This window comes from Doryrhamphus excisus, linkage group LG19 (genome assembly GCF_037039965.1).
Source record: "Doryrhamphus excisus strain RoL-2023G ecotype Guam linkage group LG19, RoL_Dexc_Guam_v1.1, whole genome shotgun sequence".
Classification (NCBI taxonomy): Eukaryota; Metazoa; Chordata; class Actinopteri; order Syngnathiformes; family Syngnathidae; genus Doryrhamphus; species Doryrhamphus excisus.
The window spans coordinates 7874705-7902437 of NC_136375.1; the positions used below are offsets into that span (position 1 = coordinate 7874705).

At 40.3% G+C, this 27733-nt stretch overlaps 1 protein-coding gene across 8 annotated transcripts; it reads left to right on the plus strand.

The window, feature by feature from the left end:
• Nucleotides 1-727: 727 nt before the first annotated feature.
• LOC131107111 (dystrobrevin beta) lies at nucleotides 728-27649 on the plus strand. Of its 8 annotated transcripts, none has more exons than XM_058056806.2 (22): nucleotides 728-919; nucleotides 8639-8689; nucleotides 11675-11769; nucleotides 11887-11967; nucleotides 12788-13001; nucleotides 13088-13173; nucleotides 13459-13613; nucleotides 13711-13810; nucleotides 14375-14541; nucleotides 16064-16188; nucleotides 17603-17674; nucleotides 19668-19745; nucleotides 20652-20739; nucleotides 20827-20906; nucleotides 21082-21195; nucleotides 22056-22152; nucleotides 22372-22392; nucleotides 23348-23495; nucleotides 23602-23691; nucleotides 24456-24503; nucleotides 25080-25113; nucleotides 26264-27649. In XM_058056806.2, exons 3-21 carry the CDS (start codon nucleotides 11676-11678, stop codon nucleotides 25085-25087), a joined length of 1866 nt encoding a protein of 621 aa, XP_057912789.2. In that variant the 5' UTR covers nucleotides 728-919; nucleotides 8639-8689; nucleotide 11675; the 3' UTR covers nucleotides 25088-25113; nucleotides 26264-27649. The 8 variants fall into 8 exon arrangements, with proteins under 8 accessions (XP_057912789.2, XP_057912790.2, XP_057912784.2 ...); XM_058056807.2 differs by having other exon boundaries at nucleotides 25083-25113; XM_058056801.2 differs by lacking the exon at nucleotides 25080-25113.
• The last annotated feature ends 84 nt before the right edge of the window (nucleotides 27650-27733 follow it).

Sequence of the window (27733 nt, forward strand, 5' to 3'; positions counted from 1 at the left end):
ACAACAAAAGGTATATATATATTTATATTAAAAAAAGGCGAAGAAAAGGCCTTTGTATTAAAACCCTGGCTATCAAGTGTGTTGCCAGCAAAGTTAGCCTAAGCAATTACAAAGTTTTTGACAAGTGGAAACTGCTTCAAACTGAATTATTTTTGGATTAAATACTTGTCTTGACACATATTTCGATCAATAACAAAGCATGATGCTTGTGCCTTGAAATGAAACACGTCACAACTAGCTAGCAAAGTTAGCCAAGAGGCTAAACTCAAGCTAGGCTAAGCAATTACAGTACAGTAAATGTTTTTTGACAGGCTAAAACCACTCATAGCTGATATGACGTGTTATTATTATTTATTATTGGTTAAAACCATGAACTTTTGTTGTTATAGGCAATACAGGCAAGTGTTTAATAACTGAAAAGGTAGGGTTCATATTGTTAAATGAGGTAGCCGTATATGAAGTACACTTGTATATTGTATGTATAGCTTAAAGTAAATACACAGCAGTATTTTTGTAGTTTTATTAGTAAAACAACACTGTGAAATTAGCTAGTGTGACGTTAATGGAGTTAGTGTACTATTGAAAGCCGTCCGAGTGTGAAATAGGTTGTGGGGGGGAGGCAGGCTGGCTGTAATAAGGGGAGGGAATATGGCGCTGGAGAGGAGTGACTTTCTTTCAAAAAAAAGCTTCAGTATCATCCAGTACAGTGTTCACCGGTACAGGGCGGGCGGGCAGGCAGCTAGCCGCCTTGAAGGCGACTAAAACATGCTTTTCTACTACGGAAATAAAAACCCGGGCGACCATAACATGATTTAAACAAGAAGAGACGGAACGAGAGGAAGAAGTTAAAAAGTGAAACATCGCTGTTGGAAGTGGAGCCTCATGTTTGTGTGTTAATACCTGTCCAAACCGACCCCCGGTGAGTATAACTTGAAAAGTATTATATTTCAATAAGTAGTATTATATTTCAATAAGTCAATGTGTGGTTTTATTGAAACTGTTAGCCAACTTGTTGTGATTTGGTAGCTGAGCATGAAGTTCGTCAACATGGCTGCTAAGAGTCAACACAGCGACACACTAACCAACATTAAATCAAGTCTTTGCGTCAATTTCCTAGCGTTAGATGTATTTTTTTAATATATAGTTTTCACAGTTAAACGGGAGTCCCCCCCCCACCCTTTCCTTGTGTGCAACGTTACTCCAGTCCTAAGTCATGCCCACTCATTTGAACTATCACGGCTTGCTGTATGACTTCGCTCAGGAACGTTGGTCCCATTCAAAAATGTCACCTTTTTACCTTTGCTGGCTTATCTCCAATCATATTGGCTTGTGCAACAACACGTAAAAGTATTTTTAAGAATCTGTTGTGTCCGGTGCTTAAATCGGCGTATTTATTTTTAAGCCAAACCATGAAAAAACAGCAGTGAGTACAATGTGAGTGGAAATGTGTGTAATGGGAATATGGGTTGTGACCTTTATGGTGAGCAGGAATATTTAGAAGTGTGGGTTCTAGCACACGTTGACAGCCCCGAAGCCATGTAAAAACATCAGAGAAATTGGCTTTTGTAGTAATAATACATACATTTTGTGAGATAGCATCAGTATGCTGCTATTGTAAACAGGAAACAACATATTATTCATTGATGTATTTTTGCCAGCATCCAACAATGAAACATTGAACTTCAATGTTAGAAAAGCAGTCCTGGCAATTGAAAGAAAGAGCTAGTAATCATCACACACACATACTGTATATGTTCCAGCTCCTGCAGAGGAAGTTAAAAAGAGAAACATGAGAGAGGAAGCCACTTCTGTTGCCCCGGACAGTTTATATTGACAGTAACTTGTGGGTGATTTATGGATTTAATTGCACACACAAGGAAGAAATCTGCCAGTTGTCAAGTCATTTCCTCAAACAAGCAAATTTCATGGTTTATAACTGCTCAGTGTACGGAATTACCTCAGTGGTTTGTCACTGTCTCCACCATTGGTGGGTGGGTAAAGATAATGGTGGTGAGAGTGAAACCTATGATTAGATCAACACTCATTCCTGTCCGGCCTCTTGTTCAGGACTTTTTCAACTAAATTGTCCTGTAGGCCACATTGTTTCTTCTTATTTGCTCACTATACGCCTTCGTTTGTATATAATATCAAAGATCTTTTATACAACAGCAGTGTTTCCCACAGGACTACAATCTATTTGTGGTGTGTGTGTGGCTGGAAGTAATGATGTAATCAACAAATTTGCATAATTTGCATGTAATGTAATGCACAAAATCCTCAACAAACTCTAATGCCTTTGCTTCCAGTTGTGTGAGATATGTTCTATGACACACTTAGGGTGTGGCGATGTCCATAGTTGGTTCAGTGGGACCTGTAGTATTATGCAAATCTTTCGGCCCTTTGTATTGTGCACTGCTATTGAGAAGCTACACACAAAGCTTTATAGTTCTTCCAGAATCTCCACCTATTCAGCTGTATTTCTTTGGATTTTGTGGTTCCCATGAAAACGGTGTGTTTAAATGTATTCCACCCACGGCCCTCTTCCAGGCACTCCCACTCTGCTATGGTTGGTCCTGCTTGCCGCTAGCTGCGAAAGGTGTAGGAATAAACAATCTTTTTAAAATGTCTGACGTTTCTCCAAAAAAGACGTTACTTAGGTTAGATGTCACTCAATGGTAAGTAGCTTTAGCATTTTAGTGTTAGGTTTTCTACATTAATTGTGGTGGGAAATGGCTATTAGCAACACCGCTACCTGTATGCAAGTGCTTTTGCTCCATGATTTACACAAAATAAACACAGTAAAAATGCAAAGATCCATTTTAAGTGAACTGAAGTTGAATAGCCTGCTCTTGTTTATCACATTTCCCAGCAAATCAGATTACAGTGAAATGTAAATATTTGTCGTTTTCTGTGAAGAAGTCATTTTTATTGCCATTTCCTGATGGAGTTGCTGAAAAACAGTGTAATAAAAAGTAATCTTTTTGAACATTCTTGCAGAAACTTGAAAGCCAGTTGCACACTTTGAATGAAGGGGTGCAGGATCAGTATAATAAATTCAATATCTTATGTATCTTATCTCTTAAGGGGGACACGCACACATTCATTTCCTATTTCTTGGTGTTTGCATTCAGTCTTGTCACTCTCACCCTCTGATGATCTCACTCTGTACTTCCTTCCGGCTTCTAAATAACATCTTGTAGTCTCCGTTGGTTTCCATTCTGCATGTCGCTATCTCTAGTCACTCGTCCATCTTTTGCATCGCCATCCTAGCCTCCCTAAAGAAATGTACTTCCTTTAGTATGCAATGGAACTTCAAATCCAAAGTTAAACCCACAGGATGATTTCTTTCAGACCAGCAAAGAATTTTGCATCATTTTATGACATTGCAGGAAAAGTCGAACCAGGTCAGTCTTCAGTGCTAATTTCCGCTGCATGTGTTTGCTAAATCCCTGTGTGTTGACATCAACTGGTGCTGCTGTCTGTCTTTTGTCACGGAGGTTAACTATGGGCCAAAAGTAAGCAGGCATTTGCCAAATAATAACCATTCGTGGATCTTAGGCTAGGAGAACCTTGATCAATTTTACTTTTAATGAGCTTCCTGATTGAGTTAGGAGTAAATCACTTTCATTATGGATTTTAATGAGTTCCAGCAACCTCTGCTGAAGAGCCTTCATACTTTTCCTATCTTAATTGTTGCTTCAGTGTATGGCTGTGCATGAATGAACAGTTTTAGCGCTAGGATTTAATTGGAATAGAATTGGTTTGGTTTATTTCGGGTGTGCATAACAAAGTTACACTGAAGTACATCACATGTTTACAGTTACAGCTCATCCGGAAAGGTTTTCATTCCCCACCAGTTTGAAATATGGATAATATCTACTTCTTTATCTGCACTGTACAGACTGAACTCGAAACTGAAAGCAGGAAAATGCAACAAAATGGAGAGCTGTGAAGCATACAAGAGTATTCAAGAGTCAAATTGGATGCTGAGTACGATAAATACTATATCTGACAGTTCACCAACACCGCTTCACTATTTCAGCACTAACAGAAGACCTACAGATGTTATAGACCAGGGGTCTCAAACACGCGGCTCGCGGGCCAAATGTGGCCCGCAGGACACTAGTTTGAGGCCCCCGCCTTAAATAACTGTTAATAGTTATCCTCCCTATCTGTGTGGAAGTGGTAAGTTTTTGGCTATTTAAGTTTAAAGGAAATAACTTGAAGGCTACCGTTTAGGTCGCGAGCTCTCTAGTTTGCGAGTTAGCTTGTGTCTCAAGACCATGCAGTTGAGCAATATGTTGTAAATAAAAAGAGTATAAATGTGACTATAGTCGTGTTTTGTCATGTCTACAGGGCTCTAATAATGCTTTGTTCATTTTAATCTGAAAAAAATAATTTGTCTACCCACCAACTATATGTGGTTTCTTAAGTTTTTATTATTTGCCGTTTTATTATTATTATTATTATTATTATATTTATTTATTACTGATTGATTTTCTTTATTCTTGATTTGTTTATTTATTTTTCATCTTATTTTGTGCAGAAAAATAAAAATTAAGATATTTGAGAACAGTGGAATGTTTTATCAGAGCTTTTATTGTAGAAGATCGGAACCAAAGCACTGAAAATGTTTGTATATTTTTCTGGTTTTAATAAATGCGTTTTTTTTTTTTTTTTTTGAAAACCTGATGCGGCCCAGCCTTGCCCAGACCCTAGCTCCAGTGGCCCCCAGGTAAATTGAGTTTGAGACCCCTGTTATAGACACTGAGCAAGTATCGTGTATAAATAACACTTATATGAAATGTTACATAGTGTTTAGTTTTCCTGAACTGGACCCTGCTAATTAATCAAAAACACAGTTAACTTGCTCTTTGCACCTCTATACAGTATATATTCTAACATTATATATGCTTTGTGTTTTAATGCCGCTAGCACCCATATCTAAATGACGTACTGTATTATTTTAGGATGGGGAGGTTGGGATGTATCAGATTCACTCCAAATAACCAGTTTGTGCAAATCTGGCTGTGTATGTTCGGAGCTGTCAAGTTCAAAATGTGGGTAGAGTTTCCATTTTGCTCATATATTTGGAAGGCTCACCGGCAAATTTGTGGGGTTAGTGTTCCTACCAAACTAGTATTTATTAAGACACCATCAACCTCCGACGCAATGTTTGCTTCTTGTGTGTGTGTCTATAAACTCATCTTCTCCATCAAATTAGATGCTAAACATTTGACGACCAGATCCTCTAAATAAAACTGACCTAGCTGGCCATCTTAATTGCATAAGATGAGAAGCATTGCTGTTTTTACCTGGCTGGTGACAAGCCAAGAGCCACTCTGGGTCAGTCAGGTTGTCTCGATGGCAGCACAGAAGTCAAAGTTCAGGAGTAAGACACTGGAGTAGGCAGTGAGAGTTTTACTTTGGATTTAACCTGCTTTCAGTGGACAGACTTGCTGACTAGCAAATTCTAGCTCTCCATTTTCTACAGTGCTTATCCCATTTAGGGTCAGAGCAGGGGCTGGAGCCCATCCCAACTGACTACATAATGTTCATTATTACATAACTGTACATCGAGTGTAAATACAAAACAGCCGTCCCTAATATTATTATATTGTCATTATCGCGTTCTCTCTATCATGGTTTTTCAGAAATTAATTAATAAGTATTCGCTGTTTCATTGTAGCCTGTGGACTATTATTAGACAAAACATATGACCATACAACTGATATGTAGTATTCTGGTCACTAGGTGGTAGTAATGACTCAAAACATTGAGGCATGGTTACGTAACTCTGCATGAAGTCCACCATGGGCGTCATAGTAGAGTGATGTTTTCCTCCAATCCTGTGTGGAAGTGGTAAGTTTTTGGCTTCTCAAGTTCAATTTGAAGCTAACTTATTAGCTTGCCATCTTGTTAACTGGTGGCCGTCTCGAGTCCCAATCCTTGAGTTCACCACACGCATGCTGTTCATCATCCGGGATGTTTATTTGATGTCATATTGGTGTAAATGTAGCCACTGAAAAGCACCACTAAAAGTGCACAGACATTCTTCTTTCTCAGTTTGCTGAAACCTTGGCTTGTCTACAAGAATTTGGGTCTTAAGTCAACGAGCCTCATCAGTTGTGTGTGTGTGACACTAAAGGGGCAAAAGAAATAGCTCTTATGGGTATTTCAGAACCGTCTGTGTCTAAAGTTATTCACGCTGCATGCACATCATGCATAACGCACTCACACACACACACGGCTAGGGAGAACTGTCAGGACAGACATGAGAATACAGAGCAGCTGCAAGTGGCTATGTGGTCATGTGTCATGATATGCTGTGTGTGTGTGTGTCTGTATGGAGCCCAATGGGTGGTAAACACCCTCTTACCCCTCTTTAGTACCCCTTTCGCCTGCCTGACGCCTCTTTCTGTATCAGCGTCTTGCTCTTCCAACATTTCATCTTGGATTCATCTTCAGCCGTTCTTTTGGCTGCTAATCCAGTCTGTTTTAGACCGAGCGCAGCTGCAAACAGGTGTGTACAGGATGTGTGTGTATTTGTGCGTGCAAAGGAGAGAGTGATGTTGATCTGTCTGGCCCGATCACCGTTATGGTAAGCCTGGAAAGTGTCTGTGTTGAGGTTGCACAGGTGCACTCGCTGGGTGGTCCGCACTTGAATAAAGTTTGTTCTGGGATCAACCTCCAATTTTTTTCATATTTTGAAAAAAAAAAATCCCATAGAAACTAATGGAAAGGGAAAAAATATCTGTTCCAGTGTCAAACCGGCACCATTGGCACCAACTATTCACTGTACAGGGAATTTTTTAAACTTTTTTTTTGTAAAAATAAGCTCACCACTATTGGGGCATAAAAACAGAGATTTTGTAAACCATATACGTACATCTCAGCTTTTTCATATTACACCTTAAAAAATAAAATATATATATTTTGAAAATATTTGTTCTGTATACGGCTGCACGGCGGCCGAGTGGTTAGCACGCAGGCCACACAGCTAGGAGACCCGACTTTGATTCCACCTTCGGCCATCTCTGTGTGGCGTTTGCATGTTCTCCCCGTGCATGCGTGGGTTTTCTCCGGGTACTCCGATTTTCTCCCACATTCCAAAAACATGCTAGGTTAATTGGCCACTCCAAATTGTCCATAGGTATGAATGTGAGTGTGAATGGTTGTTTGTCTATATGTGCCCTGTGATTGGCTGGCGACCAGAGTCCAGGATGTACCCCGCCTCTCGCCCGAAGATAGCTGGGATTTTTTGTACAAATGTGCCTTACAATTTAACACTCATCCTTGTCATACAAGTATAAAAGGAATTAACCCCTTTTACAACAAAAACAATAAAAGACTCAAAATATTTGGATTCAGGTAGAGTCTTAGTACTTTTATATTAAGTAATATTTTCCTCCTCTTTTCACATTGCTCTGCTTTTGTTGAGGATATACCTTTGTGGTGTCCCAAGCTATGCTTGACAAATAGCCATAAATAGCCATAGAACAAACAAAACACACGGCCAAAATATACTCTATGTATACTTTCATGTATGCTGAGTTGAGGTCATATCTTACCTTATTGTTTGACTTTGGTGGCATATTTTTCCACACTTATTTTGATAGGACTTTAGCATCGTTTGACTTCAGGGTTCCATTGCTCCTGTCAGTGTGGCTAACAAGATGTGCTAACATTTGTATAAAAAGAAGTAGCATACTTTACTAGCATGTGGCTAATTTGTAGTACTAAACTTATTTTTTTTTATTTTCATGTTTTTGTTTTTTACTCATTATGCAAATTTGACAATTTCGTCATTCCACCCCCCTCCCACCACTTTGCCACAAATTAGGAGTGTAACGAGGTTCACGAGACGAGACGATACACTAGATTGGGTCTATGAGAATGAGATGAGTTCATTACAGAGATTAGAGTTTACTTCCCTAAAATTGTTTTCCTATTGTAGTCAGTCTTGATTACAGTAAGAGTTGTTCTCCGCCACCACTCTTGAGGGTTCCCACTCCCTCAAAATGACTTTAATGCATAATTAGTGCTCCTGTCGTGTCCCAGGCATACACAGTAAATATGCAGAAATCCATGAGCCTGGAGTACGACTGTATTTTATTTTGCTTCTTTGTAGCTGGAGGCTTGCTGACTGGTGCTTATAAGGGCTTGTTGCGAGTTCAGCATCAGGGCAAATGATGAGGTGCGGTGGGGTTGGGGGATGTGGATGGAAGGAGGGACAATTAAAAATAACAAGGGCCCACATTTTGTGTACAGTAAAACAGTAGGTAATCACGCTTGCGTCATGTGTTTTTTTTTTTTTAATTGGACATGTGTCAGGCTTTCTTGCTCTGACTTTGTGTCAGGATCAGAATATAAAGCAGAAGTAAAGTGGGGCTTGTCTCTACTAGGGTTCGGGTATAATGATACATTTGTGGAATGTTAAGTCATCGTATCCTTAAACAGAAGAGAGACACTGTTGATTCAGTCCTGACTAGTTTCCTGTCCAAAGAATGAAACTTGACATTTGCTATCCACAAAGACTTCCTAAAAACACAGGTTTCGAAATGACAACATATAGAGATGTCATAGTGTTTAGAACGTCTGGTGACGTCTGATTGCCTTTCTCTTGTCTTTCTATTAGACATCCTTCTATTGAGGCTCCTCTTGCCCTGTGACCTCCTGACACAGAGAGGTATGACCACACACACACACACACACAATCACAAGTCATGTTTGTACCAAGCCGTTTCAGTTCACCTGGCAAAAGTTTGACAATAGACACAACAAACTGTGCACTCCCTGGACCTGAACCGTACTGCTGGGTCTTAGATTAGGACTGTGTATGTGTGTGTGTGTGTGTGTGTGTCTTTGTTTGTACACAGCTCAGCAAATGTGGAGCACCATAAAACACCACGGTGCAACAAACAGCACTCTGCAGCGATGCCCACACAAAACTCCAAAAAGCAACACACATAGTCGTTTTTTCTCTGAAACTTTGTATAGTTGGGCTCTCCTGACAGTGTAGCTCATCACTCGCATAACCTTCTAAGGGTTCCTCTCAGGTCACATGGGCCTCTGTCACTGCTCTAAACTTACATGCAGCTTGTGTTCACTGCTCATAAACCAGGAATACTTTTTTTTTTAATGTAGTGTAGTTGGGTGCTTTATTGAGGGTAGGAGATGTTCTGAGGAATTTACACTTCTACATAGAGAGCTATTGAAAGCATTTGATGGTAGGACTGGCGAGACAGGAAGTCTCAAGACTTGAATTACACTTTCTTTATTGACATTCATGATCAATGACTTTTTAAATTGTTATACAATATGGAATGTAATGTTTGGGAGAATCTTTTTCTGGATGTTCTGAAGGCCTGTTGTGTGGAGTAGAGTAATGTTGCAGTGCCTATGCTGGTGGCAGTTAAGTTGTGCACTCCATTCTGCCTTATGGATTAGTCCTTTGTTAAAGCCATCCCTGGTTATACACACCTCATCATCTCTTCGTCAGTCATGTATCAGGTGTATTATGGACAATTCCGTGCTTAAAAATACATTCAAAGTGATTCAGTTTGTCATTCATTCATTTTACATTTTCATTTTTCATTTTCATTTTTCTTATCCTCAAGAGGGCCATAGGGGGTGCTGGAGCCTATCCCAGCTGTCTTCGGGCAAGAGGTGGGGTACACCCTGGATTGGTAGCCACAGGGTGATTCAGTTTGTGTTTTTGTCAAATATTTGCCTACATTTTGCCTGTTTTTTGTACACTCATACAATACTGTACATAGCTTTACTACAGTTGTCCTAGTTATCACAGTTAATTGGCTCCAGATCATTCATAAATTGAATATTAGAGTATAGGAAACCAATTTATTTTTAGAGCCCTGTAGACTTGAAATAACACCCCTATAGTCACCTACGCACTCCTTTTATTCTTTGTTTACAAAACATTGCTCAAGTGTAATGCACAGGCTACAGGATTACTGTTGAGAGACAAGAGATGACCGGTGGTTTAAACATAGCATGCCACAGAGCTGACTCGTTATCCTCCAGTTTATTTATTCGAAACTAAAAAAGGGTTTCAAGCAGAGTGGGGAAGAAGGCCAAAGTAAGAAGCCAAGAATATACCGCTTCCACATGGAGTGGGAGGAGAACTTCTATGTGCATTGTATGGTAAAAAAAATTGCAAAACATTTTGGTTGATATTGAACCCAACAAGGTGAGACCTGATGTGAGGCCAATTTGGCGTGTGGGAGACCTTTGAGAGCCCTGACCTCAATCAGTGATGTCAGACTGCAGAAATGTCCTTCTGGATGAATGGACAAAAATTCCCAAAGACAGGATCCAAAAATCATGTGGTATCCCCAGAAGAGTGAGAGCCCTTAGCAGCAAAGGGTGGACCATATTTTTGGCTTCCTGAATATGTATGTAACACCCAGGCATCTCGATACTCTTATTTGTCTTAATACAGTGTAACTGTAATGTGATGTTGTCCCTATGACGGACAAAGTATCAACCAAGCCTGACCTAGTTGGGACTAATAATGGGAAGGGTAATTATATCTTAGATGGTTATAAATGTCCAGAGTTAAAATGGGAAGCAGACCTTGCACAGCGAATGCGCCAACATCTTGGCGTCACGACACCCATGCAGAGCGGGCCTGTAGCTTGTATAATAATAGTTTGCTCGCCATGGGGAGTGGGATGAGCCGCCAGCTAGCTAGAGACAGATAGTTCCTAACAGCTGGTGCCTTGAATGCAAGATGAGTTTTATATAACTTCCACTGCATCACGCCTATTTACATTCACAGATGCTCATCTGCCGGTACTAGCATAGCCATCCACCGAGTACTGCTTATCCTGTTTTTATTGATTTCTGGGTCCGCAAGCATGGAGGAGATGATTATCTAGAGGCATTTTCATGAAGACTTCAACTTCATTGAATTCTAACTTTCTTCCACCGAAAAAACAAAACAACCAGAATGAATCCTTGCTTACTGGCATGGTACCCTGCAGGATTTTCTCACAGCGGTCTCCATTATAATATTTCGAGGCATCAGTTATCATCATGTGTCACTTTAGTGATCAAGGTCAACACTTTTAATAAAACTTGTAGCTTATTTTGCTCTCAAGGACACACTGAACAGGTTACACTTGCACTTGACTGACTGGGATTAAGACCAACAGTGTGTGTGTGTGTGTGTGTGTGTGTGTGTGATTGACTGAAAGGAGGAATCTTTTTGTCAGAACGAAACATGAGGTCTCCTGGGAAGCTTTTAAATCCTCTCTGGAATGTGTGTATGTACAGGGGGTGGAAGGGTGGTTGGGTGGGGGCATGGCTTAGCCTGTCACCATATTTATACAAAGAATGTCTATATATATACTATGTGTGTATTCAGTGTATTTATTCCCTTATTTCTGTTCCTTTGTTTCCTTCCATACGTTTGCAGTTTGCATGCCAGCATAGCCAAAAGACAGTATTGTTGCTGCAGGATTTAGGTCACGCAACCACAATTTCCACAGAAAACCCATCTGACTCTGTCATCAAGTGAAACATTCATAAGATAATTTTTTTTATCATAAACTATCACACTCAAAATTCCTTTCTGCTTGAAGGAAGTTTGGAAAGGCATGGAATGTCAGATATCTGCATGGTCATGTTTTATTGCATGTCTGTCATGCAGGATGGTGATGGAGGAGGGGGCCCGGGCAGGGAGAGGTAGGAGGGAACCACTGGCCACTGCAGGAGCAGGCGGAAGGCAGATCCTGGTGGAGCTTGGTGAGTGACCTTTTGACATTTCTTGTTCGGCCTCCATGTTCTTTAACTGTGGTGACAGTGTCAGTCTGTCTAGTGAAGTTGTCATTGTTGAGGGAATCTCTTTTTTGTGTGTCACAGGGGAGCAGAACCTTGACGCCATTTGTCTCTCGACGTATCGAACAGCCTGCAAGCTGAGATTCATACAGAAGAGATGCAACTGTGAGTTTTTTTACCCTTTAAAAAAAGTCTTATATTCAGGGCATTGATATTTGTACATGCAAACCAACAGGGGGCGCCAATAACTTCTCCCTAAGCGGCTTAGAGCTTTTCCTCTTGTCACTCACACATTGGTGGCCTGGAGAAATGCAGCTGTCCCTCACATTTAGCCCTCAGTAATTCATCATTATGCAAACATTGATATATATTTATCATATTTATAAGATGGGATAGGCTCCAGCATGCCGGCGACCCTTGTGAGGATAAGCGGTAGAATATGACTGAATAAATGAATGTAATTATGCACAGTCTAGTTATTCCAGTCCAGTGTGTACCTCGCTCAAAGTCAGCTGGGGTAGGCTCCAGCACACCCCAGTGACCCTAATGAGGATAAGGGGCATAGAAGATGGATGGATATGACAATGCAATTATATATTGAAAAAATGTATAGTAATAATATGTATAATGTAAATGAATCATAATAATAATAATAATATAATCTCTTCAGTATTGCTGCTTACTAGGCTACTTCCTGTGTAAAAGACAGATACAAATGTTATGAAACTTACTTCTATGCCTTACACATGGTAAATAAATGTGTATATTAGTGTGAATTATTGCTCTCAAGACATGAAAATTTCCCTGACATACAGTATATATCATATACATTACACATATGTACCTGTATAAATATGGCACCGATATAATTATACAATTTTTCAATTTGTCATCAACTCGTCGACAAATAAACAAATCAGCTGTTATGATAGCCGACTTTTGACACCCCCCCCCCCCCCCCCCCCCATGTTGATTTTCATTGCAGTGCACCTCATCGACATATACCATGTCATCGAAGCGGTGCGTGACGCTGGTCTGAACGCCGTGGAACTGAATGCTGGCATTTCTGTGACCAGGCTGGAGAACCTGGTGTCCTCTCTGTTCAACCAGCTCAGCAAGCGCTTGCCCACCACACACCCCATCAATCCACGAGAGAGCACTCTCCTATTAGTCCAGTTCATACTTGCCGCCATTGAGAGGTACATGACAAAATTATCTTATCCATATATTACAAGCCTGTAGACATCTGGTATACTGTATGTGATTCATTAATATTTTTTTGTAGTGAGCCGGAGAGCCGACTGACAGTGCTGTCGGTGAAGGCCATTCTATCTGTGTTGTGCGGAGGAAAACTGGTGGACAAGCTCCGCTGTGAGTGCCAGCAGACGCCATCGTAACCACAGTTAATTGGTTTGGGGCCCCTTTGACCACATTGTCTGTGGGGCCGCGCTCATCGCTGCTTTAACGTGTGACATATACTCATGTTCAATGACCTCCATAGAATGGTTGTTTGTCTTCAGCATGGTAATGTTCATGTTATACATAAGTGCCATCTTGTGGGAAGTACGTGTTACTACAGCTATTGTTCTGTTGGGTCAATTATATCCAGCGTTTAACAGTACATTACTGACAATGTATGTATTTTTGTGTGTACAGATGTGTTTTCTCAGGTGTCAGACTCCAACGGTGCAATGGTATTGTCCAAATTTGACTATTTTCTAAGAGAGGCCCTCAAAGTGACTTCTGCCGTGCACGAACGACCGTCCTTCGGCTACACGAACAACATGGCTCGCTCCTGTTTCCCACAACAGGTAAGCTCCAGCTCTCCAATCATTGGACGGTTCTAGATTAAACATTGCTTACATGTAATAAAGTTTCTGAGGAGTTAGCTTGTAATTGTCGTTGTAGAAGAGGGTGATGCTCAACATGTTCCTGGACATTGTATCGGATCCTCCCCGTTGTCTTGTCTGGCTGCCGCTTATGCATCGCCTTGCCAACGTGGAGCACGGTAGATATTCTTTGCATAGCTTATTTGTTGTTTGGGTTCATTTGCTGTTCAGAATATACTGCTGTTGTTTCATGTACTTCACTTCATCGGCCGTGTTTACACTTGTGTGGGTCTGCGGGTCAGTGAAGAAAGTTTACAAATGTAGAAAATTTTTCATGAACTAGTTGTGAACGCACCGCAATCTATGTCAAAGCATGTCTCATTCACATGAATGGTTAACTTTTCCAACACCTTTTGGAACAAGTAATTTCTCAAGCCTCTTGGCTATTCCTTGTGAATTTGTGTTAATAAATGATCATTGTGCCATGAAGTGATGTCTTCAGCAATTCCCTCCCTAATTTTCTCTCACACTGTCAGTGCTTTCTTTTTTCTAGTTTATGCCTCCTTCCTGCTTTTTCTGCAGCTGCGAGATAGTATCGACTTACCTTTTCCAACAAATGCGGGAAGTGGTACTTAAACGCAGCAATTTTGGCCATGAAATGCAAGACTGCGTTAGCTAAATGATGCATAATTATCACTTCATCATCTAATTTGTCTGTGGGGTCTTCTTTCTTTCTTTTCCAGTCCACCATCCCGTGACATGTTCCTACTGTCGCAGCAACGGGATGACAGGCTTCCGCTATCGCTGTCTTCGTTGCCGTGGATACCAGCTCTGCCAGAACTGCTTCTGGCGCGGCAATGCCAACGGCTCTCATAACAACCAGCATCAGATGAAGGAGCACTCATCCTGGGTGAGTCACTACACCACGTTTGTTAAAAAAAGAGGGAGTACAGTATGTCGCACTATGGCTTTTTCTTATCCAAGCCAAAAAACAATATTTACGCCATTCAGCTGTCCATTGTCTATACCAATTTTCCTCATTAGGGTTACAGCATGAGCTGGAGTCTATCCCAGCTGACTTTGGTGGAGAGGCGTGGTACAGTTAAGCGTCTTTGATTAGCATGACATACATCATTTTGGAATGTGGGAGGAAGCTGGAGTATGGTGAAAAAATGACTACTTTTGATACTGTAAACCGAAAAATGCCTTTCACATTATGAAAAATAACATGAATTATGAAACAATTACAGATATACACATACTTATAAACCGTGCAGTTACGCAACATCATGTCTTGTCAAAACATCTTCCTGTTGGAAGATGCTGGATTCATTGCTGCAGCACTCTTGTTTTAGCACACTTTCTAACTTAGCTCAACAACATTAAAAATAAATTAATAATAATAAATATAAATAGGCGGCACCACGGTCCAGTGGTTAGCGCGCAGACCTCACAGCTAGGAGACCAGGGTTCAATTCCACCCTCGGCCATCTCTGTGGGGAGTTTGCATGTTCTCCCCGTGCATGCGTGGGTTTTCTGCGGGTACTCTGTTTTCCTCCCACATTCCAAAAACATGCTAGGTTAATTGGCAATTCCAAATTGTCCATAGGTATGAATGTGAGTGTGAATGGTTGTTTGTCTATATGTGCCCTGTGATTGGCTGGCGACCAGTCCAGGATGTACCCCGCCTCTCGCCCGAAGACAGCTGGGATAGGCTCCAACACCCCCGTGACCCTCGTGAGGAAAAGCGGTAGAAAATGAATGAATGAATGAATGAATGAATAAATATTCCATTCATCCATTTTCTATGCCACTTATCCTTACTTGGGTCGCAGGTACGCTGAAGCCTATCCCAGCTGTCTTTGGGCGAGAGGTGGGGTACTCTCTGGACTGGTGGCCAGCGAAACACAGGGCACATATAGACAAACAACCATTCACACTCACATTCATACCTACGGACAATTTGGAGTCGCCAATTAACCTAGCATGTTTTTGGAATGTGGGAGGAAACCGGAGTACCCATGCAAACTCCTCACAGAGATGCCCAAGCGCAGAATCGAATCCAGGTCTTCCTAATCTCCTGACTGTGTGGCCTACATGCTATCTACTAGCCCACTGTGCAGCTGAATGAATATGTAATAATAATAATGAAAATAATAACAATGCGCAGTAAATCCATGAATTGTTTGTGTAATCCTGCTCCACACCAACAAATAGAAACAACCAGGACCAAGAAACCATACCTCTTTGCCAGCTGTGACAGATCTTACAATCATTTTCAGTTTCATGAAGTTTCACCGGTTCGCCATGAGAGGGAGCAGTGATTGATAATGTCATTGTTTTTCTTGTACAGTCTCCAAAAAAACTTCAATCATCCACACAAAAATGACATGTACAACATTACAATTTAACCTGATTTGGTCTTTGCGTAGAAGTCGCCTGCCACTAAGCTGGGCCGAGCGCTGGGCAAAACCCTGGGCTGCGTGTCGTCCAGGGAGCCCTCCCACCCAGTTTACCCAGAAGAACCTGAGAGGACCATAAATCTTGCAAATATAGTGTAAGTATACTAGCACCTCATGTTAAGTTGAATAGTAAAGACACGGTCTTTGTTGTATTATGCTTACATTCCATTCATGACTTAGGCTATGGAATGTATCTTAGTGTGACCATGATGCTGTCGCTGTTGAATGATTACCCTTAGAAGTGTACCCGCGCTGCAATCGATACTACCTAAGCTAGACTTCAGCCAGGCTTTCAGGTGTCAATAGCACACAGTGTAAAGCAGGGGTCTCAAACTCAAAAGTTTAATTTGTTTTTTGATTTGATTATTTTTTTTCATCTTATTTTGTGTTGAAAAATAAAAATTAACATTAAACATTTATTTAATAATTTAATAATAAATACAAATTAATTTGTTCATTTGTTTCATTTGTTTTTTGATTTGCTTATTCATTTTTCCATCTTATTTTGTGTCAAAAAATAAAAATTAACATTAAACATTTATTTAATAATAAATAAAAATTAATTTGTTAATTTGTTTCACTTGTTTCATTTGTTTTTTGATTTGCTTATTTATTTTTCCATCTTATTTTGTGTCGAAAAATAAAAATTAACATTAAACATTTATTTAATAATTTAATAATAAATAAAAATTAATTTGTTCATTTGTTTCACTTGTTTCATTTGTTTTTTGATTTGCTTATTTATTTTTCCATCTTATTTTGTGTCGAAAAATAAAAATTAACATTAAACATTTATTTAATAATTTAATAATAAATACAAATTAATTTATAATAATTTATTAGAATTTAATGTTTTATCAGAGCTTTTGCAAAGAACCAAAGCACTGAAAAAGTGGAGGGTATAGCAGAAACATTGAAGACTATTATATTATATATATTTTTTAATATTTAATATAATTGATATTTATTTATATTTTTATTATATTTAATTTTTTTTTTTTAAATTTATATATATATTTTAACCTGATGCGGCCCAGCCCGTGGCCCCCAGGTAAATTGAGTTTGAGATCCCTGGTGTAAAGGTTACTTTTCATTGAGAGATGTAAAAGTGCAGAAAGCATGACGGGGCAAAAAGTCATTCAGCCAACCATTTTATTGGCTCCACCCACATTCAGAGGGTTTGATTTTCCAAACATCAGCAGACGGGGTCATTGCATACCTCGCAGCATTGTAGCTTTTATTCAGGACAACACACTTAGCAGTGAGTACGCACATGCTGGAGCCGCATCAGGTCACTCAATCTTTGTCTTTTTCAGCCTTTCGCGTTACTCATTCATCTCTTTCCGTCTTTCGCTTGTGATCTTTGGCCTGTCTGTGTTTGCTCTGACCAGAACCGATTCCCTATTGCATGAATACACTCTGTCAGACTGTAGAGCTTGAAATATGCGTGCTTACCGAGGCCTCTGTACGTTTAACAAGTTGATAATGCATTTGTTTATATGGACGCAGCCCTTCTCCACCCATTGAGGACACAAGTTCAGCCATGTTGCTGTCCTCACGAGTGCCAGAGTCCTCCAAGAGGTAAGGCTTAATCCAAGCTGCTTAGATTTTTATGACACTTTGTCCAAATAACTTTTTCATATGGTGCAGAGTGCAAAATAATCCGCATGAGTGCCATTAACTTTGTTTTAGATGTCAGTTTTCTACATTCCATAAAAACTATTGTTTTTTCTCAACCACCAATTTCCACCAATTTACTACATATACTCTGTGTTGCTTCATGTTTATATTAAGTAAAAAGACCCTAATATTAAAAGGGTGTTCACTACACTGATGTGGTATGTGTGATTGCTGACCTTATATGGACACAAAGTAGGAAGGCAAAAGGTAACCCTCAGTGGTCAGGCTCATTTCCGCCACTGAAAGAAAACAAATGGTCATGGTTCTGAGATAAAAAGTTATGAGATAAATTTTGAGTTTTTAAAAAGTCCAAATTATGTCATAAAAGGTCACAATTATGAGATAAGAAAGGTGAAATTTTGACATGAAAAGTCACATTTACTAATTATGAGATAGGAAAGTCCAAATTATGAGGTACCAATTTCACACGTGCCGCATTCTTCACTGGAGCCACATGTCATTTGGCATATTTAAAGAAATATCAACACTGATTTGCCTTGAGCTGAGTATACTTGCTGTATGAGTCAAACTACCACAGTGTGCATGCAGCTTTGGCTTGCAATATTCAGTGTGAAGTCATTGTGGACTGAGCAACTTCCATACAACCTCAGCATCGATTCATTTCATCAGCCATGGCGACTGAAAGCACCAACAGTGCTTCAGGTTATAAAACGTTACTGTATATCCCTTAAGGCAGGGGTCTCAAACAGCCAGCCCACGGGACACTAGTTTGAGGCCCCCGCCTTGATATGAAAGTTTAATGTTAGTGCGGCTCGTGCAAGTTTGACATGGATGCTGTATGGTATCATGTACCCAGAACAAATTATTACATTTGATTAATGTTCATGTTAAAGGTTAAATAACTGTTAATAGTTATCCTCCCTATCCGTGTGGAAGTGGTAAGTTTTTGGCTATTTAAGTTTAAAGGAAATAACTTGAAGGCTACCGTTTAGGTCGCTAGCTCTCTAGTTTGCGAGTTAGCATGTGACTCAAGACCCTGCAGTTGCGCAATATGTTGTAAATAAAAATAAGTAAGGCGGCACGGTGGTGGTTAGCGCGCAGACCTCACAGCTAGGAGACCAGGGTTCAATTCCACCCTCGGGCATCTCTGTGTGGAGTTTGCATGTTCTCCCCGTGCAGGTGTGGGTTTTCTCCGGGTACTCCGGTTTCCTCCCACATTCCAAAAACATGCTAGGTTAATTGGCGACTCCAAATTGTCCATAGGTATGAATGTGAGTGTGAATGGTTGTTTGTCTATATGTGCCCTGTGATTGGCTGGCGACCAGTCCAGGGTGTACCCCGCAGACAGCTGGGATAGGCTCCAGCACCCCCCGCGACCCTTGTGAGGAAAAAGCGGTAGAAAATGAATGAATAAAAATAAGTATAAATGTGACTATAGTCGTGTTTTGTCATGTCTACAGGGCTCTAATAATGCTTTGTTAGTTTTAATCTTAAAAAAATAATTTGTCTACCCACCAACTATATGTGGTTTCTTAAGATTTTATTATTTGCCGTTATATTATTATTATTATATTATTACTGATTGATTGCTTTTCTTTATTCTTGATTTGTTTATTTATTTTTCATCTTATTTTGTGTAGAAAAATAAAAAGTAAGATATTTGAGAACAGTGGAATGTTTTATCAGAGCTTTTCTTGTAGAAAATCGAAACCAAACCAAAGCAAAGTTTATTCATTTTTCTGTTTTTAATAAATGCGTTTTTTTTTTTTTTTTTTGCGGCCCAGTCTCACCAAGACCCTAACTCCAGTGGCCCCTAAGTAAATTGAGTTTGCCTTAAGGGATTAATTAGCTGATAAAGAGATGTGCCCCTAGGCTTTTGTCCACATAGTGTTTGCGATGCTTATTTTGCTGTGTGTAACCCGTGTGTCACCAGTTTGGCTGCAGCTCAGCGCATGAACGAGGAACATGCTTTGATCGCCGCTTATGTGAATCGCCTCCAGAGCAGTCCACGGTGAGAGGCTGCAGAGATACTACGTACAGCAAGGCTGCATCCCAAAATACATTATAGTTCATCTTTTTGTCAGCAGTGATAAAGGAGAACCAGATATGGCTTGCAAACCAATGTTCTCCAAAGTTCTTTTGCAGTTAGGTGGCAGCGTTTTTATTTTTTGTTTTTTAATCTGCAGCAACAATCAGCCTTTTGGGAAGTGTAGCTGTGTCATGAGTTAGTTTGAGTCATCTGCTGCTTAAAATAGCAGAAGGGAACTTTTTTTTTTTTCTCCAGGGTTTCCCCTCATAGTCAGGGAAATATATTTTGTAAGTCACAGTGGCATAGACCAGAGATGTCCGTAGTGCGGCATGGGGGCCATTCGTTGCCTGCAGTTGTTCTTTTTTTATTGATAATTTTACAAGAATAAAGTCAATATATGAAGAGGAAAAAGTAGATATTGTAAATTTTACGTGAACAATGTTGTCATAATATGAGGGGAAAAATAACATTTTGGTAGCATAAAGTTGATGAAAGTTGATAATGTGACAAAAAAACAATAAAGTTGTCATTACGGAATACTGTCATACTGTAAATGATGATGAGAAAAGTTACAAAAATAAAGAAAATTTAAAATAGAAATGGAAAACCTGTAACTTTACAAGAATGAAGAATAACAGAGGCCAAAGTCTATACTAATATTAGGCTTTTTCACCAATATCACAAACATTTTGTGAGTTTGATTTCTTGAAATACACTATATAGAACCTGTTAGCATGTTCACTATTTGGCCCTCACTGGGAAGTGTACCACCATAACATAACATATGACACTAACAGAATTGCTTTACATCATGTTTGTCCTAACTGTTAAGAGTGTGAATATAGTGAATAACAATAAGATTCACATTGAATATGTTTTCTCTTGCAGCAATGTGCAAAGCCCTAGCAGGCAAGACGAGGAACACACACTCATCGCCCGCTACACCTCTCGACTGGCAGAGAGTGAAAGCTCCGGGGTGAGGTCATATTATATTTAACATATTTGTCACATACGTGTATATAGGTGAAGCACTGACAACTGTGTCGTCTGCTTGTGTGTTTAGGTGATACCCATGCGGAGCATTAACTTTGATGTGAACAAACAGAAACGGGAGCTTATTGCTCAGCTGGAATGTAAAAACAGGTAGAAATGTGTGGACAATGATTACACTGAAACAGTGTGTAGTCAGTTACATTGGTGAATAGGTATTCTTTTTTTACACCGGGTGTGTGCTGTATGGTATTGTCCTGTTTTCTTCCTGCCTGGTCAGCCGTGTTCACCCTCCCCGACCTTGACCACTTTGTTTTTCATTACCCAGAGAGATTTTGGCAGAGATCAAACGTCTCCGCTCGGAACACGACGCCGCATGCCAGCCCAGTCCCGAGAAGGGCAGCACCAACCCAACTCTCCTGGCTGAGCTTCGCCTGCTCAGGTGAACACACAAACGGGAGTGACACGACTCTCTACAAGCTATTTTTACATTTCGACAAGAGTTGTAAACACGGCCCCGGATGACATGATTCTGTAGTTGAAGTCGGTCCATTCTGTTATGCATTGTCAACACTGTGTTCGGACTGGGCCTGAAACGCGCGGTGAGGCTTTGCAACACGGGGGGGGGTGCTCTAAGGCAGATGGCAATGACAGATGGATGTTTTGGAAAGCCAAGGCCGAAAAAATATACTTCAGTAGCAACAACAAGCCAAACAAGTGGGATTTTGACTGTGAAACCATGTTGTGGGGGATATCATTTTGATACACTGCAGTCAAATATACTGGAGAACAACACTACCCACAGAAAGTTAGGAGTATTCAACTTCGGGGTGAAATTTCAGCATGAAGCTAAACCCGCGACCCACCCCCCCAAGGTGGAATACGTATATTAAAACAGAAATCCAAAGAAATACAGCTGGAATAGGTGCAGATTCTGGAAGAACTACAAAGCTTTCTGTGCTGGTTATTGCACATAGCTGCTCTATAGGAGTCCACAAAATTGCATAATAGGTCCCCTTAAACAAGGTATTTTTCAGGACAACATATTTCTTAGCTGCTTGTTAACTCTGCTTCAACTTATCATCATAGCTCATTTTATTGTTTGCTAACATTGTTGCATTTCTTCTTGTCAAGAGTGTGTGTGAGTGACTGGAAGAAATGCTCAGAATCACTTGTAATATTGAGGCTTCAGTCATTTTTTGAATGTTCCCAAAATAAGATATCCGTCTCAAATGTGTAAACACATTTGTCTTCTTCTGCCTCTCAAGTGACAGTAGTGATTTGCTTGTCTGCGTTTTGCAGACAGAGGAAAGACGAACTGGAGCAGAGGATGTCGTCTCTACAAGAGAGCAGGAGAGAACTGATGGTTCAGCTGGAGGGACTGATGAAGCTTCTCAAGGTGACGCACACACCACTCAACAATGCTTTCACACCGAGTTGGGGTTTTGTCCTAACTGACACGCAAAGACGGCAACATTTCCCCTGGTCTTCACATCCTGCCCTCACTTTCACTTCCTCTTGTTCACCCTTTTGAGAGTCTCTCCTGTTCTAGCACTGTTTATATCTGACTTCTTTCTTTCCACGTTTGTTTCCACCTGCTCGTGCTCTGACCCTGTAGGATGAGGAACAGCGACAGGCAGTAAGTTTAAACCCCGCCTCTTTGCAAGGTCTGAATGATCAGGGTTTAAGCAATAAAAATCATCTCTCGTTGACTGCGGTTAATTTCCGCCAAAGTAGGATTCAGTATTAATAAACTGAATATTTTTGTTGTTAGAGATTAAGAGATTAAGATTAAGATATGCCTTTATTTGTCCCTCAGTGGGGAAATTTGTATTGCACAGCAGCAAGAGTACAGAGTCAGTTAAGCAGTACAAAATACATAATATAGAAAAATAAACAATATAAACAGCCCAAGTATTAACAAAATCAACAGTTTTTCCCAGAGTTATATACAATACAGTATGTAGATATGAAACGAGAGCATAGTAAACCTGTTTTTTAACCTTCTAAATAAGTTCTTTTATACCATTATTACTGCCCTTGAGATAATGAAATGTATTATAGCAGACATAATAGGAAAAATAATAATAGAAAATAAGTCGTCTCTTGACACTACGCACTTCCTGGTAGCCATTGTCTCATCATTGCAACTATACTGACACCTAGAGACCAGTGTAGAACAGCGTTCTACTGCTCTGTTTGTGCTTAAGGAAAGACTCCCGATGTACTGAAATGGCTTTATTAGCAAGCCGAGGACACATGCATTGAACGTTCGCACAGGAGCTGCTGTTGGCTACTTTCCACACTGCTATCCTGCTGCTAGCACTCAGTCACTTCTTAAAGGTGCACACAATGAGTCACAGTTGGCCATTAGCCATTTGTATGCTTGTACAGACCATATTCAACCAAACCAGCAGTCATTATTCATTTAGTTTTGAAAAAACGTGAAAGCGAGGGTGCCATGTTCAAACCGTGATTTAGCCATGGATGAAAGATGTACATTAGTTTTATCCAATGAAGCCATGCTGCTTTTTAAATTAAACATGTGATTGTGTTTATCTGTTTACAATAATATTCCCGAATGCATCTCTCAGGCGCAGGCAGCTGGTTCTTCTCAAGCTTTTCCTTCCCGGCCGAGTCCATCGCCTGTCCGCTCACTCGGTACCACGTCTCCCCAGATGTATTCGCCCCAAGACTCCCTCGCCGGGGTGGGCGGGGACGTACAAGAGGCTTTTGCCCAAGGTATCATTGCTAGCCTCTTTATTACATACACCTGCATCATCTAATTTGATCCATTAAATATTCCACCCTTTTACGAAAAGTTTGTTTTTGACTTTTGTTTCTTCAGGCCCCAGAAGAAACCTGAGAAACGACCTCCTTGTGGCAGCCGACTCCATCACCAACACTGTGTCCTCGCTGGTCAAAGAGCTTCATTCTGGTACAGAAACACACTCAAGCATATACACACTGTGTCAATTAGCCCTTTTCTAACTTTTCAGTTAGACAAGTTGTTTTCTCTGTATGGGCTCTTCCCCAATGGCATATTCCCACAAATCTGTTTTTTGGTTGTAAATTGCAGCACTGAAAAAAACATTTGGTGGTTTATTTATAAACATGATATAAATTTCAGGAAAAATGTTCTAATGATATTTAGTGACCAGGTGCGGCAATAAGGGAAATAATGTTAATGTGTGGTTGTTCAAAATGATATGTTGTGTTTCTGCAATCAGCATACACCCTTAAAAGAAAGCGGCAGCATACAATGTCTCCCATAGTACTGCAATATCTCTGTGGTGGTTCATTTTTTTTTGGGGGGGGTCGCTACTGTTACAGACTTTTGTCTTTTAGCTCGGCGCCCCGCACTCTCAAGTCTTGGGTTCGAGCCCATGGCAGTGCGCAGGGCTGACTGAACCAGACAGGTTATGTTGGTGCCGACAGTCCAGACGTTTAGCTAGGTGTCCAGCACTCGAGACTCATTATATCACACCTGCCTGGTTCAACCAGCCCAGCCTCGAACCCAGGACCTTCAGAATGAAAGTGCTCGCAGTAATGCTTCCATTTGTGCTCAAATGAGGTAAAAATGTTAGTTTTCTTGACACTGAACTTAATGAATCTGAGCTCTATTTCCATGAATGATGGACCTTTTTACTGCAGAGTTATATTCATGTACAGTAGTTAACACTTGACCCTCTTTCTGACCAGATGACGGTCGGGAGGAAGAGGAGAGGTTGCTCAACGGCAAGGACAGAGGTAATACAGCCCCTGAAGGATTGTGTCATTTATATTTTCTAAAGATTCTTTACTTAGTTCCTGTTATTGCTTTTGAAAACATGCATTTTTAATATAGATTCCTACTCATATTAGCAACACATAACATTCCTTTGTGATTATGTACTTCAATTAACAGAATCTGCATATTTTCCCGTCTCTTTGTCAGTGCATGGCCGACCATGTGCATCCGTCCAACTCCTAACTTCTCACTTTTCTTGTTACTGCAGCTAGCTTTCATGAACATGCCAACTCATTAGCGCTACTTCTTTATGTGTTGGCCGCCTGCAGAGGTGAAGCGTGCAAGTCCACTTCCTGGTCTGCGCCCCCCGGGTTCAGACTCAAGACTCATTAGGATGCTAACTTGCACAGTTTAACCTGCTAACAATTTAACACAGAGACGGGAGGTCCACCTCCGTACATATTCCACACAGTTAAGATATAAAGGAACCGCATGCACCTGCAGGCTCATCTGCTTCTCATTAAGCTTTGCGGTAGCAACTTGCTTTAACTGAGCATGGCACGGTTCATTTCTCATAAAACATTTCCTCTCTTTAGCAGGTTAAATTTGATCACTGGACAAACAAAAACAGTAAGTATATATAATAGTAAGTATCTGAGCTCCTTTCTGGAAGCAAAGCAAATAATGGTAATAATCTGACAAATCTGAGCATGAAATTTTAATGCAGATGTAAAACTTTTCCAATCACTTGTGACAATGAATATACAGTTTTGTGAAAAAGTGTTTGCCCCTAATTTTTTTATTTTCTGTCACACTTAAATGTTTCAGATCATCAAACTCATTTAAATATTAGTCAATGACACAACTGAACACAACGTTTTAATTATTAAGGGAGAAAAAGTATTGCTCCCCCTGTTAAAGCATAACAGAGATGAATTGAGAGCAATCCGTCTGGAAAAAGCGTTACACAGCCATTTCTAACACTTTGGAACTCCAGCAAACCACAGGAACATGGGAAAAAAACATACAACAGTGGTGAACCTTCCCAGGAGTGAAATTGCCCCAAGAGCGCAGCGACGACTCATCCAAGAGGTCACAAAAGACCCCACAACCACACCCAAAAAAATGCAGGCCTCACTTGCCTCAGTTAAGGTCGGTGTTCATGACTCCACCATAAGACAGACAGAGTTCCAAGACCAAAACCACTATTGAATATACAACTATTGAACAAGCCTTAAGAACATTAAGGCTTATCTCAAATACCCAGAAAACATCTTGATGGTCTCCAAGAAAGACCTTTGGGAAAATGGTCTTTTCCGGCCACTTTTTGGTGACCTCAAGCTGACACCAACTTAGGTTCTGTAGCAGGACAATGATCCAAAACACACCAGCAAGTCCACCTCTCAATGGCTGAAGAAAAACAAAATGAAGACTTTGGAGCAGTCCTGACCTGAATCCTATTGAGATGTGGCATGACCTTTAAAAATGCGCTTCATGCTGGAACACCAATTCTGCAAAGTCACCAGAATTGCTCTACAATGCTGTAAGAGACTCACTGCAAGTTATTGCAATCGCTTGATTGCAGTTGTTGTTGCTAAGGGTGGCCCAACCACTTGGCAATCACTTTTTACACCACCGTATTTCATTGCATTGACACTATTTTTGGGGACAACATTTCTAGAGTTAAAGGGCATTCGAATTGAGAATTTCTCCACGTTAAGTTGTGGATGTCATCTCATTGTCAAAGATATCCGACTGATCAATCACTCTCCTCATGCAGCATGTCATCATCCCCGCCAAAGGAGAAGCTAAATGGTGACAGAAGAGACTTCCTGATTAGCACAACTGCCAGACAACCAATCACAATGCTGGACACCAAAAGGACCACCTGGTCCTCTACTGATGTATAGCTCTGAATCAGTGTTTGTTCTTGTTGCTGTGGTTCACTTGAATCCAGCTTAGCTAAGCAAGGAATCTGAAGCCTACTGATTTGTACCGTAGCACGTGTCTCTGTGTGTGTGTGGTTTTTTTTTTTGCGGAATGAGAGGGTTCAAGTACGTGAAAGGGGTGTGTGAAGAGGAGGTGAGTCAGGATGTAGGTACAGAATGTCGATCAAGGAAAAAAAAAAACGAGAAGGTCAAGGGATGGGTTTTAATTTTCAGCACTGTGTGCTTTGTATTTATTTTGTTGTTTGTTTGTTTTGAGTTGATCCTATGTTATAGTTGGTTCACGTGAGAGTCCATGTGTAAACAAACGTGTGAGGTCAGGCCCTGCTGAGACATGATTCTTTAATAGGACATTTGCTACCGTTCTGAGGCGCTAGTCCTGGTCCAGGTGTGAATAACTCCACAGGTGCTAATATTATAGCAGCTCAGCTTGTCTGTCCTGGTACTGAAGATGTGTGTGTGTGTGTAATGTTAAACATATATTAATAACATATTAAGATATTTTATGCAACAGTAAAGTGGGAGGAGACATTACTAACAAGCTTGCGTTGTTTTAAGCAGGCGCATTCAAACTGTGACAAAGCCTAACCTCGGAGAATATGAAATTGTTTGAATCTCCCCAAATCCGTGAAAATCCATCATTGGTATGTGTGAGTGACGGGAAGAAAAGGTCTTGCAAAAACACAGTTTGTTTGCATATAGAAATCTCTAGACTGTTCAGCAAACGAATATAAGACAACTTGTCTTTTTGAGACTTTTTTTTTTTTAGGAGAAAAAAATCAGCTTCCATTAACAACTGCGGTTAAGCTCATTCAATTCAATTATTAGACACACAATTTTCTGTGAAAATCCATCATTGGTATGTGTGAGTGACGGGAAGAAAAGGTTTTGCAAAAGCACAGTTTGTTTGCATATAGAAATCTCTAGACTATTCAGCAAACGAATATAAGACGACTCGTCTTTTTGAGACTTTTTATTTAGGAGATAAAAATCAGCTTCCATTAACAACTGCGGTTAAGCTCATTCAATTCAAACGTTAAACACACCTACTTGATATTTTTTAAAAATAAAAAATCTTATTCTGTCTAGCCCAAAATGACTCCTCACACTTTGCTACTTTTTTTTTGTCCTTTTCATTTCAAGCTTTGTGAACCATGTGGTGGATTATGGAAATGGAGCTTCTCTGAGGATTTTGCTGTTGAGTTTAAGCAACCCCCCCCCCCCGCCCCCCCAAAAAAAGCCAGACCAGCCATGCTGTGTGTGTGTGTGCGCGTGCGTGCTAACATTGAACCAAAGAAGCAAGC